This window comes from Podarcis muralis, chromosome 9, assembly GCF_964188315.1.
Source record: "Podarcis muralis chromosome 9, rPodMur119.hap1.1, whole genome shotgun sequence".
NCBI classification, from domain to species: domain Eukaryota; kingdom Metazoa; phylum Chordata; class Lepidosauria; order Squamata; family Lacertidae; genus Podarcis; species Podarcis muralis.
Window position 1 is genome coordinate 39,998,321 of NC_135663.1, and position 21,851 is coordinate 40,020,171.

The 21,851-nt window shown below is 40.6% G+C and overlaps 1 protein-coding gene across 6 annotated transcripts in view; it reads left to right on the forward strand.

Moving 5' to 3' along the window:
- ARFIP1 (ARF interacting protein 1) overlaps positions 1–21,851 on the forward strand; it is a 39,894-nt gene that overhangs the window by 8,106 nt on the left and 9,937 nt on the right. For 2 of the 6 annotated variants that reach the window (XM_028743245.2, XM_028743243.2), the window contains 6 exons: positions 4,130–4,231; positions 13,254–13,362; positions 13,769–13,864; positions 16,364–16,476; positions 20,030–20,251; positions 21,613–21,770. In XM_028743245.2, coding sequence (XP_028599078.1) covers positions 4,139–4,231; positions 13,254–13,362; positions 13,769–13,864; positions 16,364–16,476; positions 20,030–20,251; positions 21,613–21,770 — 791 coding nt within the window. In that variant the 5' untranslated portion in view covers positions 4,130–4,138. Of the gene's footprint in view, positions 1–4,129; positions 4,232–13,253; positions 13,363–13,768; positions 13,865–16,363; positions 16,477–20,029; positions 20,252–21,612; positions 21,771–21,851 lie in introns of those variants that run through there. The other 4 variants (XM_028743244.2, XM_028743246.2, XM_028743247.2 and 1 more) reach the window with 4 other exon arrangements.

Consider the following 21,851-nt stretch of genomic DNA (forward strand, 5'->3'; position numbering starts at 1 on the left):
CTTGTAAACTGCTTCACATGATGGTTGACTGCGAATGTTGGAGGAAGAGTCTGTACATTGTAAAGAACCCTGTGAGTAGTAGCTACTCAGTGTTGGGAGTACAGGCTTGGCTTTGTTTTATCCCGAAATGCAGCTTGTCCCCATAGGAAGGAAGTGTCATTCATTTAGGTGGGGAAATGGACATCACCAGGGCAGTGGCAAAGCATGTCTCTAGTGAGTGCCCAAGGTAAGAAGGGAAAGAAGTCTGCCTGGCTGAATGTGGAGCACAAAAATCTTCCATGCTGCTTTCAGTCAAGCAGGGGTCGGGTCCATCAAAGCACAACATTATGCATGGTCAGCCAGTGAGCTTCATGACTGAGTGGGGATTCAAATTCTGGTTTCCTTGGTCCTAAAGCGACTTGCTAACCACTACACTACATAAGTGTGTTTGGGATTGAAACCAGTTCCATTGGACTCAGTGGGGCTTACTTCTGAATAGACATGTACTGGCTGTAAATGAAGGATGATGATGATGATAAATTTGTATACTGCCCCATACCTGCATGTCTCAGGGCAGTTCACAGGATAAAATCACAATATCAAAACACAAGAAAGCCCCCTTTCCACCCAGTAAAGTGAGATGTGATAGGAAGGGTAGGACACTGATTCCTTCTTCCAGAAGTTCACTCAGCTTCCGTGCTCACTGCTGAGGAAGATAAACTCTGCAGCCTCCTCTGCAGCCACCTCAGAAACTACTGTGACTTTCGTATGGAGCCCCTGGTCGTCTCACTGACTATTGACCGTACACCACTAATCCGCTGCCACCAACCAGGTCCTCCCTAGTAAAATCACTTCAGTCTCAGTCAGCTTTTCAATTAATAAAGAAGAGTGTATTTTATTTCAGACATAAAACTTTTACAGCATACCAAACGGTGTTCCTCTTTACTTTCTTAGTCTTATGTTCCTCTCTCTATCTCTGCTACCTCCCCACACTCAAGGGCCAACTGCCCTAACTGTCTCTCTATTACCAACTGCCTTTCCCAACCAGCCAACTCATGAAACCCAACCAACTGCCCACCAACAACTCCCCACAAACTCCTCTCAGAACTAGTTTTATAGACCCGCTGACTCCACCCCCCTCGGTCCTGTCTGAGCATCCTATTTAACTATTTCCCCTCCAGCACTCTCTCATATATGTTAACGTCACAACTACCAAAGCAGGGGCAGAGCAATCTGTCTTCCTTAAACTCACCTGGCATCCCTCACAGACAGCACATATGTTGCAGACCAGATTAAAAGTATGTGGAGGGGGATGAGGAGACTGCAGGCTACATAGGAATGTGCCGTGGGTTAGTTTTTATATTGAGTCAGACTTCAGTACAGTTTGGTGGTGTCTCCCTTTGGCTTTGAGAAAGCAGGGAACACAACCCTAAATAAGCAAGACTTGTGATATAAAGGTATTTAAAATAATCATAGCTGGTTAAATTTTGACCTGACTTACGTGATTTTGGGCATTTTGTGTTTAGGTTTCTTAAATTTTAGAACATGGTGCTATTGTGCTGAATTGTATAGCTGTAGGCTCAAAGGCTACTCGTAACTCCAGAGTCGTATAATGCATTGTAGATTTTATAGTGTGTACTAAAGTTTTATGAAGTCTCTTTTAATTTGTATTGAGAAACTTTTTATTGGTTTTTTTGTTTTTGCATAGAGCAATGCTTTTGATTACATCATAGAAAAAGTATTACACCTACGGAAAGTGATGCAATAATACCTTATTTCCTAGCATGAACATAGGATTGCATGTTGCTGGCAGGTGGATTTTATTCAGGAGACATACATGATCAAAGAGAGAAGTGCATAACTGATAGCCTTCTTTCTACAATCTGTCTACTGGCAGAAAACAGAAAAGATTTGTTTATTTATTGCATTTATATCCCAACTTTTCTGTGGGCAGGAATCCTGCATTGCAGGGGGTTGGACTGGATGGTCCTTGGGATCCCTTCCAACTCTACAATTCTGTGATTCTCTAAGGAGCTCAAGGTGGCGTACATGGTTCTCCCTTCTGTCTGTTTTATCCTTACAACAATCCTGTGAATTAGATTAGGCTGAGAGACTATTACTGACCCAAGGTCACGCAGAGAGCTTCATAGCTAACTGGGGATATGAAACCGACCACAGTAGGTAAGGATTTTGTTAGCATGTACAGTGGTGCCTCGCAAGACGAAAAGAATCCGTTCTGCGATTCTCTTCGTCTAGCGGTTTTTTCGTCTTGCGAAGCAACCCTATTAGCGGCTTTGCGGATTAGCGCTATTAGCGGTTTAGCGGCTTAGCGGCTATTAAAGGCTTAGCGGCTAAAAGGCTATTAGCGGCTTAGAAAAGGGGGGGGGGGAGCAAAAAAAAATCGCAAGACTAGCAAGACGTTTCCGTCTTGCGAAGCAAGCCCATAGGGAAAATCATCTTGCGAAGCATCTCAAAAACGGAAAACCCTTTCATCTAGCGGGTTTTTCGTCTTGCGAGGCATTCGTCTTGTGGGGCACCACTGTATTATGAAATTATGGTTCAGCATCAAGTGAACAGACTAGGAGTGCCTTGGGAACTATTAAGCAGCATACATCAAACCATAGTTTGTTTAAAACTATGGTTTAATGTGATGTGCAAACCATGCCATTGCTTTAAGAACTGAATGCTACATTTGATTGATGTGACCTGATCTGTGGCAAGGCAGGTCTGCTTGAATATTACAATATGTCATAAATTGTAATGTACAGTTTACTCTTACCAGGCTTAATTAATACAGCTAGTGTCTTAGCACTTTCAGCACTGGTCACTCTGCATGATGTACTCTGTGGTGACTTGATTGGTTCAGGCTTTTGCCACATAGTCATGTGGACTCTTCGTTAGGTCCTTCCACAATCTAACAAAACCCAGAAGATGCAGAGAGATACTCTAGCCCATGGGGCATATGCCGTTTTGCAAAGATGAGCTAAAGTTACGGATAATAGCTATGTAGTGTTTTCATATTACCGTATTTTTCACTCAATAAGACGCACTTTTTTCCTCCTAAAACGTAAGGGGAAATGTGTGTGCGTCTTATGGAGCAAATGGCGCTGCGCAGAGAGGGAGAGCTGTGCAGCGCCCCTTCAGCGAAGCGGGAGGAGGAACAGAAGGGGCTCCGTTCCTCCTTCCACTTCGCAGGAGAGGTGCTGTGTAGCGAGGGAGAGGGTTGTTTATTATCGTAAATAGTTTAGTACAACATTTGATTCAGAATATTTTTTTCTTGTTTTCCTCCTCTAAAAACTTATGGTCAGGTGTGTCTTATAGAGCGAAAAATATGGTAGCTTACATGTGTGCATTAGTCTTTTGATTTGCTTTCAGTACCTTATAAAAACAGATGCCATAGTTACATGAGTTTTGACTAATAAAATTGCAGGTGTTGTGTGAAAGAGGAAACAGTTTGCCCGTAAACTACTTATTCAGCTGTTTACAGTATCAAAATTGTACATCTGCTGAGATTAAATATATAACCTATTATAATACTCCAGTGTTAATGTGGGAACACCATGGGAGGTAAGTGAACAGCCGTTGGTTGGCCTTAGTCTTATGTACACTTCTATAGAGAAACTGGGAAACTAGAGTTTTACCTGGCACTGTGACAATCAGGTGCTTGATCAGATGCACTCATCAGCCTTACGGGCATTAATATTTGAGGCTGCACAACAAGAGGCAGATGACTCACATGCGGTGCAGTTTTCTTAAGTACTTCTGTGAGCATCTTTTGATAACTGAAAAGGGTTGCCATGTACCAAAGTAAATATAAATATTATGCTGTTTGGTAATGTTAAGTGACAGGAATATCTAATGTACTGTGACTAGGAGGCAGAAGTTACTATGTGGGCCATCAATTGTTTTTATGTGTGTCTAGCACTGGGGTGGGAGCAGACTGACCTGAACAAAGGGTACTTGATCTACTACTTCCTTTTTGTTTAGGAGACTGAATAATTTAACAAGCTATGTTTCATAGGATCATTGTGTTGGGATCTGCAAATATCCTCTTTGTGATTCAGTGAAATGTGGTAGTTTAGCGAAATAGCTAAACATTTAATATTAATATCATTTTATAACACTCAACATATTTCTCTTCAAACTATAGGAGTGTTCAATGGCTGAAGAATCTCCAAAAAATTCAGCAGCAGAGATTTCTGTGACAAGTAATGGAGAACTTGAAGATACACATGAGCACAACTATAACAGGGTATGAGGCATAACTAAGCAGTTTAACAATATGTATAATAGCAGTGGTTTTTGGTGTTTGAGTTTAATATATTTTCTCAGCTAGTGGCTTAATATTTTTCATGGGGAGTGTTACTCTTTGAATGATGAATTTGCACATATTTAGATCAGCTCAAAATGGGGGTTTTCTATTGTTAGTTTTTTTAAAAAAATCTTTTTGCTTTAAAAATTATTTTTGCTTTAAAAACAGAATTTGTGGTACTGTAATTTGCATAGTGGCATTTTGCATTGGGCAACACATAATATTAATATTAATAAATAGCGATGGTGATAAAAGTATAGTGTAAATTAAATCCCTGAGAATTTTACTAATAATCAAATTAGATTAATGCCTGGAGCAAGCAAATTGTAGGGTGAAAGTATTGCCTAGATTAATCTAATGTTCTCCTGCTTGGAGAAGGCTTGCCAGCCTTTTATCTAGAGATGAATATAGGTTTTATCCTTTCAAATCACAAGATATGTTGCAAATAACTCCATAAAAGTAATAAAACATAGAAGAGTAAGATGCTGTAATGCTTTAATTTCTTGCAGTTAAAGTTATTTGTAGATTTCATTTAATATTTTCTGGAGTATAATTTGTTCTGATTGTTGGGAATAAGGAAAGTCCAATATCCAGGTGAATAAATCAGAGAATCTGAGAACGTATTAGACTATTCAGGTTATTCCCTCCTTGTTGACTCCAACTTTAGTTGTATTTTGAAACATTAGCTTTCTGGGACTTGAAATATACTTCATTTCTATCAAGTTGTGGTGACCAGGAATTTTGCTTGGGTAGGTAGGGCTTGTTAATACAGGCAGGATGAGAATATGTGCCTGCAAGTACATGAGGCACAAGGCTTCCCAACCTCAAGCCACAAAGGGATGGGGAGGAGAGCAAGAGCTACATGCTTCAGCCACCACCCACCCACAAACACCTCCCTTCCAGCACCAGACTCACGGACCAGCATGTTTTGCAAGCAAAGTAGGAATGTGCTGCCACCTCCCTCCAGCAACCGTTGATTATGATTGCTATTTGAAATAGCATTCCATTGATACTAACTGATGGGATCATGATGCTGTGTCAGTTTGAGCTTGAGGATTCTGTCTTAACTGCTTTGTGAATCAGACAATTAATGTAGCTGCAGTGATTTGAGAGAACAGGAGGAAAAGAATATCAAAGTATTGCTTTCTTTGCTGAGAGTGATAGGGGAGGTGTGGGAGCAAGTGGTGGTGGGGTGACTGTAAATGACAGGATAGCAGAGTGTTGCAGCAGTCCTAGATGTCTGCTCAGAAGTAAGCCCCCATTGACTTCAGTGGGACTCCCATGTAAGTGAGTATGGAGTTGCAGCCTGAATTCTGAAGGTTTGTTATTGATGGGAAGGATGAAAAAAGGTTTGTCTAGGTGGCTATGGAGAGGCTGGTCAAAGAAATAAGTGATGGAAATCAGCGCTGAGCGTGTAGAAATCTTTTGCATATGTGTCCTTGTTTTGCATGCTTTCTTTGAAGTTAATTATTTTTAACTTTCTTAGAATGTTTTCTGTGTTACTCCTTTTTGCAAAGAGCACCTTTTTCTGGCTGCAGGAGACCTACAAATATGGTGTGTGTTATTAGGGCTTATCTTCTGGATATGTAAAAGTATCATGCTCCCATTAAAATTATCCATAAGCAGTCTAGCAACTTTTGTTGCTGACATTGTTAAGTGAAATAGGGATTGCTATTGTAAAATAAACACTGCATGAATAAAATGAAATTGTAACATACTTTTGTGTCCACTAGGGGCTGCTCTGGTATAGGCTGTGTGGTTTGAGGGATAACCTCTTTCAGACTGGAAAAAAATCTTATGTTTTATACCTGGCTGGTTGGCTGTGCCCATAAAATGTTTGTAGAATCATCTGCTGCCTCTGTAAAAGTAGGAGAGCATTTTCAACAACTATTGAGGGAGATCAGATCTATTAATTTTCAGAGGGGAAGGAACGTACCAATATGAGAGGATGTGGCAGGGTGTTTTCTAGTTTATTTAAAGATTTTTAAAAGCCTTGCTGCCACTTCATGTCAGCGGAGCTGCAATTTGCAGCCTAGCAGTGTTGCAATATGCTGCTACAGCAGGGGTCTGCAACCCGCGGCTCCGGAGCCGCATGTGGCTCTTTTACACCTTTGCCGCGGCTCCGGGGCGGATACTAACGAGGGGAGGAGGCGCATTGTGCGCCCCGATACTCCCCACTATGGCAGGCGCTGTACTGGCTGTGACGTCGCATGGGGGCGGTGCGTGCGTTAGTCACGCACCGTCCCGACGTCACCTTCCCGCCCGCCCGCCCGCTACATTGTAAGGGGCATGTATGCTGGTCACTGCATTGAAAGGGGGCATGTACGCTGGTCACTGTTTTGAAGGGGAGTGAAGAACACACACACACAAAAAAGGTAACTTGTTAATTTAACGTTTATTTCTATGAGGAGGAGTAATTCTGAGGGGTCAAACAAAGAAATAATAAAAAAGTGACAAAAAAGTTATTTTTATAATGACGAGTTTTGTGGCTCCCAGTTTTTTTTTCCAAGTGGCTCTTTTTGTCTTAAAGGTTGCAGACCCCCGTGCTACAGAATGGATCTATGGAAATAATGGGGGGAGCCCTTCCCATTGTGTCATTCTTTGTAGGACAGGGGTCAACAGACTTTTTCAGCAGGGGGCCGGTCCACTGTCCCTCAGACCTTGTGGAGGGCCAGACTATATTTTTTTGGGGGGTAGAACGAATTCCTATGCCCCACAAATAACCCAGAGATGTGTTTTAAATAAAAGCACACATTCTACTCATGTAAAAACACCAGGCAGGCCCCCAAAATAACCCAGAGATGCATTTTAAATAAAAGGACACATTCTACTCATGTAAAAACACGCTGATTCCCGGACCATCCGAAGACGATTGGGCCATATCCGGCCCCCGGGCCTTAGTTTGCCTACCCATGGTGTGGGATGTTACAATGCTGCTGCTGCTGCTGCTGCTGCTGCTGTTACTTAAAAAGGCACCAAGGCTTTTGATTGAAGGAAATCATTATTGACTGTCTGTCAGAAGGATTTCCTAAACACAACTCCATGTTGCTCCCAAGTCCCTTGCATAGCGAAAGTAGTAGAAATTAATTGCTGCAAACTCGTATTAAAAGATCAGAGCTGATGAGATTAAGGTATTTAATTATTTAGACAGTGCATTGGAAAACAATAGCTCTTACCATCAGAAAGTTTTTCCTGATGTTTTAGTCGGAATCTTCTTATCACTTTGTTACACTAGAAGCTACAAAAGGCTTTCAAAATCTGTTCTTGAGTAATGCTGAATAGACAACGTTATCACATTAATTGCTGGAGTTCAAATGGAAGAAAGTATATGCACCCTTGAGTTCATTACTGGTAGCCCATTCAATGGAGTGGCTGGCTGGCAGGTCCCTCTTAACTACTCTTTAGGACAGGAAACCCAGTAGACTAAATTAATCTGCAGGACACGCAAGTAAAGTTACTGCCTTGTGCTGTATAAATAATGTCAGGAAATTATCTTTGTCATTTGAATACTTTCATCACTCATCTTTGCTCATTTGGGAGCACGTGACATATTAGCACTTCTAGGTGTGCCCCACAGAGGAGGAGAAATATTGCAGGGGGGAAGTTGGAAGGGGGTTTCATATGCCTGGTGTGTAGGGCAGACTTTCCAATAACTAATTATGCACTGTGACCTATATATTGGGTTTTGCCCCCTTTTCAGAATTGGTTTTGGTCTAGGTTACTCGTTTAGTCATTCAAGCCTTCAAAGCTGCCAAAAATGCAAGTTTCTGCAGATTTTCTGACATGGGACTTTAGCTCCTAAACTCATTTTCTAAAGTTGTCAGAGCTGTAGGGCAGCACACTCCAACATCTGACATTGGCATGGGGTCCAAGGGGCCCCTGGGCGACTCCTTACCTCCTCAGAAGTCGACTTGGATCCATCAGCCCCCATGGAGCAGCTACATGAATCTTGCTTCCCCTTCATCAGCCCCAGCCCCAGTTCTTCCCTCCATATTTGCAAAAGCGTCATTTAGAGTATAGGATGTTAATCATTGTTTTATTGATTTCTAGAGAGTCAATTTCCCTTTTTTGTTCTATGAGTTTAAGGAGGCTTTTTGCTCCTATTTGTAGTGTGATGAGAGGGTCGTAATTTATTGTTCTAATTTACCAATTTAGGAGGTTTGTTTTTTAAGGGATGCTCTCTCCTTTATCCAGGCTCCTCTGGTGACCACTTTCATTGTGTCCCAGAGGAGGGGGTTATTATGTTGCCCACATAATTGTCCTTAAAGTAGCTTTGGAGAGTTTTCAAGAGACTTTCTCTAGCCAGTTGGTTTGTGATTAGGACGGGGCTGAAGGACCGTGATGGGGTTGTTTGTGTTTCCTATTTTGAGAGTAACTTCTACTGGGGTGTCGTCTATGATTTTAATGTTACCAATGTTTGTTGTTTCTACCACGGGGAACAGGCCTCGTGTGAGCTGAATTCTGTCCAGTCTGGACATTGTGCCATGGCATTCAAACTGGAATGTGTGGCTGGTGTCTCCTAGGTTCTTTTCTCCCTGGATGTCATAAAGGCCTCTGTTTCTTTGAATTTTCAGTAGTTTGTAAGAGTCTCTTAATTGTTTGGGGTTTCCCACTGAGGAAGGTTGCCCATGGGGTTGTAGGATGGATGTCTTTTAGGGAGGTGCCTCTCATATTTAGGTTGAGGTCATCTCCTAGGATTGCTTCCCCTTTGGAGGAGGAGAGGAATTTGCTTAGTGTCTTTTGGATGAACTCTAGTTGTTTTGTGTTTGGGGCATTTATGGATCCATTTGTCAGTTTAGTTTCCCATCTAGTACCCCTTTAGCAAAAATGAATCTGCCTTTTAGCACTGTTGTGGCTTTAAAATTTAGGTCTCTACTGAGTACTACGACTACCCCGCGGACCTTACCTGAGCCAGGGGCCACCCATTGTTGACTGAAGCAGGGTTCACTCAGGAGTTTGCTTCCTGTATTTGTATTTCCTGTAGAAAGGCAATGTGTGATTTCATTGTGCTTACATACGAGGTGATGTGTTTTCTTTTGATAGGGTTTCCCAGTTCCCTCAAGTTTAGTACAATTGCTTTTAAGCTAGCCATTTTGTATGTCTGTTATATGTGATGTTTTCCTGCCAACCCGTCTGGGTTGTCCTGTGTGTACCTCCCCTTACATTGTCTGTCAAACCTAGAGTGTTGTGCCGACATACAGTGTGGGAGAAGGGGAGTTAGAGTTAGAGATGGGCTGAATAGTGGGGGGATATGTTATAGAGGGTAGCCTGTATGTAGTTATATAGGTGTTTGTTTGGGGTAGCTTGGACCATTTGGATTCCAGCCTGTTGGTCCAGCCACCCATATTAATAACAGTTAAAGCTACAGGCAGCTGAGAATAGGCATCATTCAGTTTTATGTTTCTTTGTGGATTTTGGTCATTGTCAACTCTGCATTTCAAAGAGTTGCCAGTGAATTACATTAAAGTGGCAAAAGGTTGGTGAGGGAGTTGTCTATAAAGCAGGTGCCCTATTCCAACCAGGCCTTGAAAAAGTTACAGAAACTATACATGTTTTTTAAAACCTTTTAAAGCATCGAGCTAAAAATTGAGATATGGGTAGGCTTTTGGCATGGTTTTTTGTGCCTATTATGGTCATTAACATTGTGGTTTTGAAACTAATGCTGACAACCTTTCTCAATAGAGGCTGGATCTCTTGATTAGAGATTAAAGCCTTAATCCCTGGTGTTTGTTCATTGCTATAAGACTTTGGCACTTAGTTGAAAACAAGAAAATGTTTCAGATGTGCCAGAAGTTGGGTGTGGTAAGGGGATGAGAGTGACTCTAGGGAGGAATATTGTACAGAGGTCCCACAGAGCAGCATACTTCTATAGAGCATTAGCAGAATGGGCAAGTAAGAGAATGATTCAGAAAACCGAGATTTGTACCTGGGAATAAAGTTGAGAAAGCCACTGAAAAGCAAATCTGGTTCATATCTTTGTCAAATCTTTTTGAGGATATTTAAGGGGATTTATCAGGGCTGAGGGGAACACCATAAGTCAGCTCTCTCCCTCTCCCTCTCTCCCTCTCTCTCTCTCTCTCTCTCTCTCTCTCTCTCCCTTAAAAAAAAACTAACAAACCCCAAACCACACATAGTTTTCTTGTAGAAATAAGCATCCATACCAAAGGAAATCAGTGCCTATTCCGCCAGTCAGGGCAGTGATTGCTAGTCAACTGAAATGTAAGTTGTATTTCTGGCAAAAAAGGGGAAATAAAAAAATCCTACTTAGTTGATCAGCCTATGCAATGATGGGAAATGTAGCAGGGTGTTAACTGTGTTTCTTAACTCTGCCATACTGCTGGGTGGCAGAATGCTACCTTTGCAACTTTCCTTATTTCTGTAAGTTAGCATGTAAGTTTCTGACTTTTAATATGAAAGCAGAATACATGCAGTGAGAAGCCTGGACTCACAGACTTCTATGATTTCAGCCCTGGTGTGGACAAATTAGGATGCAGCTGTAGGATTCATTTATACAATCAAATCTCGGTTCTCGAACGGCTCTGTTTTCAAACGTTTCAGCTCCTGAATGCCAAAAACCCACAAGTAAATGCTCCGGTTTTCGAACATTTTTTGGAACCTGAACGTCTGACGTGGCTTCCGCTTGAGTGCAAGAAGATCTTGCAACCAATTGGAAGCTACTCCTCAGTTGTCAAACGTTTCGGAAGTTGAATGGTCTCCCAGAACGGATTATGTTCAACAACTGAGGTTTGACTATATCATTTTACTGTGGTGTAGTATTTCTTGAACTACTCAGCCATTATTAGTCATTATGTTGAGAAAATCTTAGCTACACTAATATACCACAGACATGCCAATGCTATTGCTACCAGAGGTAATGGCAAACCCTGGGCTAGAGATGCTTGTCTCCTTTAATTATTATTATTATTATTATTATTATTATTATTATTATTATTATTATTATTATCTTTTCACCATGAGGTCCCAGGATTGGTCAGCACAGTGTAAAATACAACATTGAAAACAGTTTGAAACAAATTGCAATCACAACTAGATTGGGTTCCATAATTATTTATATTGAGGTTTGTAAATCCAATTGAAACCATTTCCTATTTTGATTAACCAACAAGTCATGAACCATAGTTTATCAGTTCAGATATTTCACAAATCCAAAGTTAAATTTAGTTAATAGCTTGTCTAAATTGAGCCTTACGTCTTAGTCAAATGTAATGCTGCCCATTGTTTGACATTATGTGCATGAACCTAGTACTCTGCACTCCCTCCTTCCCCTGACACATGGCAAGTCCCTACCTCTGATACATGTTTGTCTTGGGGTTTGTCCTAGCTTACAAACCAAGCTTCATCCTAGTCTACAGGCAAGTGCAAATTACAGTTTACTTGTATATATAAAATTGCAAGCTATAGTTTGCTGCAAATAAGCATTGAAGAAGAAAGCAGAAGCATGTGAGTCTGAAGTTTCTAAGGGTTTGTTCTGGCAACATCTAACTATAGCTTGCCATAATGTCTAAATGTAAACTTCTAAAAAACTTCTTAGTTTTTTTTCAGGTAAAATAGTTCCAAATTTGGGGAATGGAGGGAGTTGGGGTTTTTTTAACCATTTCAAATACCTTCTGAATTTGATGCAAATCTCTAACGTTTGTGTTCATTTTGGAATTGCTCAATCAGCCCTTGCTCCCAGGTCCTCTTTCTCAAACCTTCCCATAACTGTGGATCAGTTGCCTGGAGGACTGACAACAGTAGATACCTTAGGCTTAGGACCTGGACATACCAGCAGTTCCCTTTGTTGTCACTGAGCTGCATAGGAAATGTAGCTTGCTGTGTGAAAACTCAAAATCTGGGGCATCTGCTGTCCCCTCCTTAACCAGGAGCAGTGGGATCCAAATTCTTGCCTAAGCCTTAATTCATGCTGTATCAGATCCCGGTAGGTTCTGAATGGAGCCCTGGGGACTTGTGTGGCACTAGTTGTGCTTGACACCACACATTTTCCTAACATGCTGTTAGGGCTTGCTCAGTTTATTGATGAGGACAATAATAGAAAGCTTTTTGCTAGAAGCTGTTATGTTTTATTATAATCTCATAACTATATTCACCAAAGTTGGCTTGTTGAGTAAACTGTTGCAAGAAGTGGCTTCTATATGTAAGCTATCCCAAATTTAAGAGATCGTCTCTAAGGCAGAAATTATAAAACTCTGTCCTAAATGTCCTAAGCACATTTATTTAGAATGCAGTTGCATTGAACTTGATGGAACTTGTCTCATTCTTAAGCCTTCCAAATGGCAGAGGGATACTTGAAGTCAAAGCAAAATCCTTTAGGAAAGAAATTGGATATAACGTACCTAGTAGAAACCACTTTGTCCTTGTAAACCATTGGTATATAGCAAGCACATCCAATTCCCAAGAGACTGCGAACTACTCCCAGTAGAGCCAAAATTGTTGACCTCTTGGGGGGGGGGGGCGAAGCCAAAGTTGTTGAGCTTATTTTAGGGAGGAATAGCAAAGCATGTTAGCTTTATTGGGGGGGGGGGCACCGCTCACCTATAACAACGGGTCATTTTCTAACTCATTGGCAAATTACCCATTTGGCACAACAAAGGAAAAGAGCAGTGGGGGGCAGGAACTTTCACTCCATTGCTTATCACTGCCACCAATCTATAGGGATCCCACTGTCCACCGCGATCTACCACAATCATCCAGGGATCAATCTATTGGTTGGACATCCCTGGCATATAGCGCCTGGTTCAGAAATGTAAGTGAAATGTATGATGCAGACTGCAAAGCTGTACTGTGTTAAGTCATCACAATAGAATCTCATGACACCATAAACTAGATTCTAGGCTGTCAAATGCCTTGTTATAGAGGAGCTTGATGGGTTGTTATAATGCCTACAAGTTCCTTTATCTGGGATCTTTACATGGATTTCCCTTTTTATTCAAACATTTCCAAGGACTTGAAGCACTCAATATCAGCTGGACTTGGTCTGTCTGAAACCCAAATTACATCGCATGGCTTCGACAGTACCAAAGAGGGAATCATTGAAGCTGGACCATTTCAAGGTAAGTATTACTGATGAACTAAGAATATTTACTACAAATATATTAATGACAGAAAAGGGATTCTATGTAATATTCATTGTTACTTATTTGTATGTTTTAAAAAAAGCACTTCAGCCGGAGAATGTCTTTTCGCAATTCATTCAGTGAATTTGTACATGAAAAAACTCTGCTGAGTTCTAAAGGCTAGTTCATGGTGGTGGTGGTGGTGAGATAAATAAATGGTCAGTATACACAAGAGGGCTTGCCCTGTGGAGCACCCCCCATAACAGAGCTGCCTCTGTTTCAAAGCAGCCCTAACCTGAAATGTTGATGTACAAGTTTCAGTCTAGTTTCTCCAGTATTTTCTGTACATGTAATGTGTTGATCGAATAAGGATGGATTTTCATGGTGTATGTCCCGTTTTCAGGTCCCTCGTCATTACCCATGTCACCTGTTGTATCTCCTAGCAGCGCAGCTGCTAGCAGACTGGCTGAACAAGGGAGTGATTTAATTATGCCGAAAGGTATTCAGAGGTTTAAGCAGATAACACTCTTGCTTATACAATACTAACTCCCAAGTTAGCAGATAATTCGTTATGATTCCTTTACTTGCTATTGCTAAGCATAACAGCTGCTTTTTCATGGTTCTGCCACTTGGCAAAGTAACCAGTGCATTTTTCTTTCTGTATACTATCTTTCTTTACTATTAAACATGATCAAACAAATATTATCATCAGGAGAATGATTTGAGGAATGACCTTGCTACTGCAGTTTTCTCTTGTAGTGGTAGTAGTGTTCTATTAGTTCTCCATTATAACAGGAATATATAATTTCCAAGGCTATACCATGGACTGCTTGGCTTTGATCAAGTTAGTCTAGTGTTGGTACTTCGTTCTGAAAGGGTAGAGTATTTCCCAGGTCTATTGTATAAGGCAGCCTCCCCCATCCAGGTGCCATCCAGATGTTTTGGACACCTCCCATCATTCTTGGACATTGGCCATGCTAGCTGGGGCTGATGGCAGTTTAGCCCAAAACCCATTTAGGACATCAGTTTGGGGAAGGCTTTTGTGTGTAGGGTATTCTGCAGACATTATTTGAGGTATGATGAAGTTGAGAGTATGTGTCAGTGATCAGCACTGAAATCTCTAAATGTACCTGAGACCTTCATGTTTTAGCCTTTTAAAAATTAGATTCATGCATGGTTGGAATTGTGAACATATTTTAAAGGTTATAGAAAGCACTTGCTATCCAGTAATTGTATGAGCCACTTAGAATGAATTGATAATACTTTGGTTTACAGCAATTTAAAATCTGCTTGCTTGTGGCTCTGCTGGATCATCTGTAGAAATCAAATGAATTGATACCTTCCTAAAGTTGCTATTGGTTGTTAATGTTTAGGTCATAGCCCAAACATGTTCCTACTGGATTGTTAGCTTTCACATAGCAAACATCTCAGGTTGCAGCTTTTAGAATTGCAGGAGCTGGTGTGCTTCTTCTCAACATGCTCTATCCTGTATACTAAAATAACATCATCTGTGGGAGTCAACACCATCCTGACAGTTCATCTTTGTACTAGCAAGCTGCAATGCCACACATTTTTTTTTTAGTTAGCTATGAGTATTTCTGTGAAGGAACATATCATAAAACTGGTATAGGTGAGGCATATGTTGCAATTTGGAATGTTTTCCAACAATTCTGTGCTTGTTTCTGGTGGGTGTTTGTAAAAAGAGCAGACTTTATGCACTCCCTAACTGCAGTTCAATACCACTAAATGTAGAGTGCTGATGGTAACATTTTAAAATTCACAGCCTTGCTTGCAATTCTTTTACTAACTTCTACTTATGGCTGGGTTCCACTGCTCTCTTGATTTTGAAGGTCATGGTAAAAAATCATTTCAAAATTATTGAGATGCCTAACTGAATCATTGCATGAATTTGGGATAATAATTCTGATTGGAATATGGTGCACTGAAAAAGCCTTCTGGTTGATGAGACTGCAATGTGGCTGCTTTCTCTCCTCTACCTTGCAGTGGATTTGTAGTCATCACTAGAGTCACTTTAGAAGCACTGTGTGATTCTTCACACATGTCTTCTGAGCATCAAAACATCTGAAAGGGGTGATTCATCACGTGCAAACACATGGTAGGCACATCCTAGGTTCACCACAGCTCACATGGTGGACATACTGGAAAGACATCTGCTTTAAAAAATTTGAAGCCTTCTTGAGTAATGGGGTGCTATAGAAGTAAGATGGGGTTGGAAGGAAGAGTGCCTCTTCCTTTTGACAACAGTGAGCAGCACTCAAGCATGCTGTACAGGTATTTAACTGTCAGAGCTATTTATTTGTTTGTTTGTTTGTTTGTTTGTTTGTTTGCTTGCTTGTTTGTTTGTTTGTATATTAGTTATAGGGAAGTTAATTCTGTCTGCATATATTTTTAAAAGTGAGATGACATAGTTACTATGTCATGTAGATGTCCTCTTGTGACTTGATCTTGTTCCTCTCAACTCTGAAACAAGTCTCATAGAGTTCAGCAGACTTCCAGTTAAATGTGTGTAGGCTTGTAACCATAACTGCTATGCAGATATTTAAAAGAACAAGTCTTCATAAGCTTTACTGCAACACATGCCTTTAGTGAAAATACAAGATACTGCATATTTTCCACATGCTGAGAGAATTGTTAATTCATCAGTGTGCTTGGACATCAGTTCATATTGTGAACAATGCAACAGCTGGCAAATGCAGTAATTAATTGAGTCTGCTTTGTAGCATTTTCTAATATCCTGTCCGTATTGGATAATTTGTCAAAGTATTTTAAAGCTTCTTAATTAAGATCTCCAAATTACTGACTATTGTAACTTAAATCCAAATACCCAAGCAATCTTGTTCTTTAAGGTTCACCATAATATTAACACAGAGATTAGTGTGCTATTCACTTCAGAATGAAGCGGGAAATGCTTTACTTTGTAGCCTTCTGTTTAAGTGGCACACTTCAGCATGCCTATTTACATCTGGTTTCTAAACAGGCAATCTAAGAATGCAGCAGAAAAGTGGACCAGTTGTGCTAGCAGATGAAGCGAAGAACCCAGCCATGGAAAAGCTGGAGCTTGTAAGAAGATGGAGCCTAAATACTTACAAGGTTTGTATTTCATAGTTGCAGTTTAGATCCCACAGATGCAAGCTAAGCATTCTCTCTTGGCCTGTTGGCTAAGAGGAAGCACTGTTTCCAATACTTCACATGTAAAAGGATTTGGCGTTTTACCAGAATTAGAAGTCTTAAGAGACTGACGTGCATTTTGAAAATTTAATCTCCTTCTGCTACAGTGACCCCTTGGGATGAAGAGAGGCTTTTGGAATAGTGACATGTAATAAGGAACCTAATTTGTTTTTCTAAAATTTACTTCTTCAAGATTATTTTGAGTACTGTGTGAACTTCTTAATAAAGTGGGCTATTAAGTAATTGCTTTGAAGTTATTTGAATTGGTCATCTCCTAATAGAACTGCTGAAATTGGCAAGAAATGCAACACGTGTGTAAGATTTACACACGATAAGATCTCTAATTTCATTGTTATGTGTGCTGCTCATTATGTAGTCGGTAGATTTTAGATTGGAAAGGAAGGGGCAGTGTGTGTTTTAATGGTGCTGTATTGTGCTTAGGGTGTATAATTTATTACGTCATTTTGCAGCATATTCCCAGTGAAATTAATATTCACACCTTTAATCTGGAATATACTGTTGTTTACTAGGACAAGACTCTGCCCTACCTATGAAGACTGCTTATACTGCTACAACTATATATGTACCGTATTTTTCCCTCTATAACACGCAGATTTTTTCTCCTAAAAAGGAAGGGGAAATGTCTGTGCGTGTTATAGAGCGAATGTGTGGTCCCTGGAGCCAAAAAATCAAGCAAAAGTCAAATCGCGAGTCACGGAGAAGGGAAACCTGAAAAGAGGAAGTGGCAGCTTTCCTGCATTCTGCCTCAGGGTCTTACTGCCCTCCCTCCTCTGTTTCGTTGCTGTGATTGCTGAAACGGAACAAAGAGCAGGGAAAGCCCCTCCCCTCCAGGCAAGCAGTGTCGTTCTTTCTAATTCCTCTCTGTGCTCCGGTGCTGCTGGGGGAGAGGGAGAGAGAGTGGGGGAGGGAGAGGGGGGGAGGGAGAGAGGGGGGGAGGGAGAGAGAGGGGGAGGGAGGGAGGGAGGGAGAGACAGAGAGAGAGAGACAGAGAGAGAGAGAGAGATGGCTGGCTTGGGGGGGAACTTTTGCCTTTCTTTTTCTCCCACCGGTTAAATCCCTCTCCAGCATTCTTAGCCAGCTGCTTCTCTGCCCTCTCATGTCCCTTCTTTGTTTTTCCTTCACTCCCCACTTAAAATGTGGTTACAAAGCATAGATCCCACTGTTGCCTGGGGCTGCAATGGTGCAAAAATGTGGTTAAAAAGCATGGATCCACATGGATCCTCAGGATCTTTGCATTGGGTCACCCCAAATTCACCATCAGATCACATAGCATGTCCATGGCTACAGCCTGCACCAAAAAAAGCACGCACCCACTGTTGCCTGGGGCTGCAATGGTGCAAAAATGTGGTTACAAAGCATGGATCCACAGGGATTCTCAGGATCTTTGCATTGGGTCACCCCAAATTCACCATCAGATCACATAGCATGTCCATGGCTACAGCCTGCACCCAAAAAATCACGCACCCACTGTTGCCTGGGGGTGCAATGGTGCAAAACCGTGGTTACAAAGCATGGATCCACAGGAATTATCAGGATTTTTGCATTGGGTCACCCCAAATTCACCATCAGATCACATGTCTGTGGCCACAGCATGAAGCACAAAAATGATACATCCACTGTTTCATTCAGAATGTTTTTTCCCTTGTTTTCCTCCTCTAAAAACGATGTGCGTGTTATGGTCAGGTGCGTGTTATAGAGCAAAAAATACGGTACTTAAAATAGAGAACAAACTATTTTTGCTTCTGAGTTATGTTTTTTCTTACTAGCATAATTATACTAAAGGCAGCGGGAAGTATTCTTCCAAACCTGGGAAGGATATTTTATTTATTTACACCATTTGTATACCACTTAATATACAAAAATGTATCTTAGCGGTGTACAGTAAACTAAAACAGCAGCAACAAACGTTACAAAAATACCAGGGAAACCATTCATATAGCTTACTAATAAATAAAGACTGCTATAAATTCCTTCTTCTGACACATTTCTTCCCTGAGCACCTCTCAGTCGCCTGGCTCTCACCCATGGCCCAAACTAACTCACTGATTACTCCAGAAATATCACATCAAAGAAGGTCCGTAGAAACTGGTGACATCACCGTAGTTTCCAACTTTAGGCACCAAGGAAACACTAGGATGCCAAACTTTTTCAGCTTAGGAAAATGTAGTATAAGTAACCATTAATGGATTTCTTCCTCATATAGCTAGTTCAAAGACACATTACATCTTTCCCATATGTATGTGCACCTCACATGGGGAAACTTAATGTGCCTGTTTATACCTATTCATAGATGAGCTCATTTATAAATGAGTGACAAAATATGTCCATGGGCTGACTGTTACCTTGCCCTCAGCTTTGTGCACCTCACTTCTGCATGTTGACATAGCATGTTAAGGCTGATCTGCATGCATTATTTCAACAAAGTTCAGGCTCACATGCTTAGATTCCCTCCCTCATTTTCTGATTCACAGCAATTACAGTATATAAATGCCACTTTCAACATGGGAGTGGCTAACTGGCTATATCCGTGATCCATGACTTCCACATTGTTTTTTTCCATTTACATGTATACCTATTGAAAGTTAGAATTTCTTTCAATGTGGAATCAGGAAGTTGTATTGTGTGTGAAGTGGACCATATGGAACTTGGTAATTTTAAGCAGGGTAGTGAATTGGCTCCCTGCTCCCAGAGTCTATTATGTGCATCCCAAATCATTCTGTGCTTTCATGTTTGATTGTTTTGTTGATGGAAAATTTTAAGAATTATGATTGTTTCAAAACTTGCTGCTGTATTTGCTCTTGATCATGCTTTCTGTTTATCTGCTCACCGTTTGGCTGCCTCATCAGTTGCTGAGGACAGTATTCCTCATTAAAGTTCCTGCAACTTTTTAAAAAAATGCAGTGGTTTCTTTCTTCACATTTCATTGTGGCCCTGTGCTTGGTTTACTATTCAGAATATTGGTGAGTTTCTTTGTGTGTTACAGCATATTTACTTAAGCCCACACAGAAGATTGACTAATACTAAAATCTGCTCTCTATTTTTCAGGATGAATTGAAATCTTTTTAATGAGCTTTTTCAGTCTCGAATGGCTACATAGCAGCAGTAACCCAAAATGACACTTTTACCCTTTAATCTGAAAAATACACTTGTTCTTTTTTCACCTACAGAACCAGTATGAATTGTACTAGCTTGCTCTAATTGGCTTTTCACAGAGTTAAGTGAGTGGAATACATACTACAGGGATCACAGATCTACTTTTTAGAGTTCTAGATCAACATTTGAATCACTAGTGTGGTGCACTCAGTATTTTAATATAATTTTTGGAGTCCTAAACAGGCTACGAATTGTGAAGAAAGCTTCTTAGGTGTATTTTATGTATTTATTTAGCAAAATATTTATACTGCCTGATTGTAAGAAAATTGTAATTTTATACTTTGTTTTGTAAACTTTGCAGTGTACTCGCCAGATTATCTCTGAGAAGTTGGGTCGAGGCTCACGAACAGTAGATCTGGAATTGGAAGCTCAAATAGAAATACTGAGGGATAACAAAAAGAAGTACGAGAATGTCCTGAAATTGGCACAAACATTGTCCACACAGCTTTTCCAGATGGTGAATACCCAAAGACAGCTGGGAGATACATTTGCAGACTTGAGTTTGAAATCATTAGAACTCCATGTAAGCATTTAATTGCAATAGAAAAATAGGAAAGTTACAAGAAAGTTGGAAATGCCTCCATTTGTTTAATCTAATTTTTAGTACAATTGCCTGATAACAGATAGCATAATTTTTAAAAAGAGAACAGCATGAATTGTTGCCTTGCATGTTAATCACTAGCTTTCTAGCTCAGTGGGGTGGGGGAGCCTTTTGGACTTATCAGGTCAGATCACCTGGTGTTACAACTATTTCAGTGGACACCATCTCCCTGCCTAGAGAAAAGAAAGGGGACGGACAACTGAAATTGCAGCTAAAATGGAGCAAAAGTATCCCTGACCAGGAAGGGAGTTTGCATTGAAATCCCCAGCAGGGTTCAACTCCTCATGCATCCTGATTTCTGCAGGGTTCAAATATGCAAGCTAGTTCCTGGGGTGGGGGTAGGTGGGGGAATCTAGCTCATGCACTTGAGCCCCACAGGATTGAACTTTACAGACAAGAGCCGATGTGCAAATATTTTGGTCCTGCATTCCCCAGGGGTTGGCTGTGTAAGCAGCTGATCCAACCATGTCTCCACCTGCTCCACACCTAACATCACATGACATCAGGTGTGAGGCATGTGGGAATGGTTTTGGGAAATGGCTTCACAAGCCAAGTGGAGAGGCTTGGCAGACCAAATCTGGCAGGTAGGCTGGAGGTTCCCCATGCCTACTCTAGCTAATCTCTGCACATTCGTTTCAATATTTGCAATAAGCTAATTTAGGGCAGAACCTGTACCTATTTGTGCGTAATGTTAAGCCATGGTTTCTTATACAAACTGTGAGTTATTCTACAGATGATCAAACAACGGTTTCTCCAAAACTTGCTTTGTTTTCCAGCTAGTTTTGCCTTGTGCCTTTGTAGTTTGGTGAGCATTTGGGATGCAGTAGCCCAACTAGCCAAGAATGCTTCAGTGTTTGTGCATAAGCCATAGTTAAAACAAATCAAGTTCATAAGCTAAAAATAAACCATGGCTTCAGATGATGATTTGCTGGAAGTAAATGAACCATAATTAAACCACTGGGTATGGTTTGCACGTATTAGCTAAGCCATGGATTAATAAAATTATCATAGTGTTAAGTACAAACAGGACACCACATTTTTTACCCATAGAAAAGCAATTCATTCCACTTTTAAAATAATTATAGACTTGTAGCATATAGAATAAAGTTCTTACAAATGGAGAATTCAATTTGGTGAGAGAAGCTAATCAGTAAGCTAACACAGGCTATTTTAAGGCTTTGAAGTCTCTTGATTGCTATGAATAGTGTCAATAATTTGGCATTTAATAAATAACGGAAAGTTAAGCATTCAAAAACACTGTTATATTTCCAATCTCTTAACAGGAGGAATTTGGATACAATGCAGATACTCAAAAACTTCTTGCTAAAAACGGTGAAACTCTACTTGGGGCAATTAACTTTTTTATTGCTAGTGTGAACACTTTGGTGAACAAAACTATTGAGGACACATTAATAACCGTGAAGCAATATGAAAGTGCCAGGTAATGGATTATACAATATTATCTGATGTCTTCCTGAAGTATGTAGTTTTAACAGATAGGCTAGTTGTTCATTGAATCTTG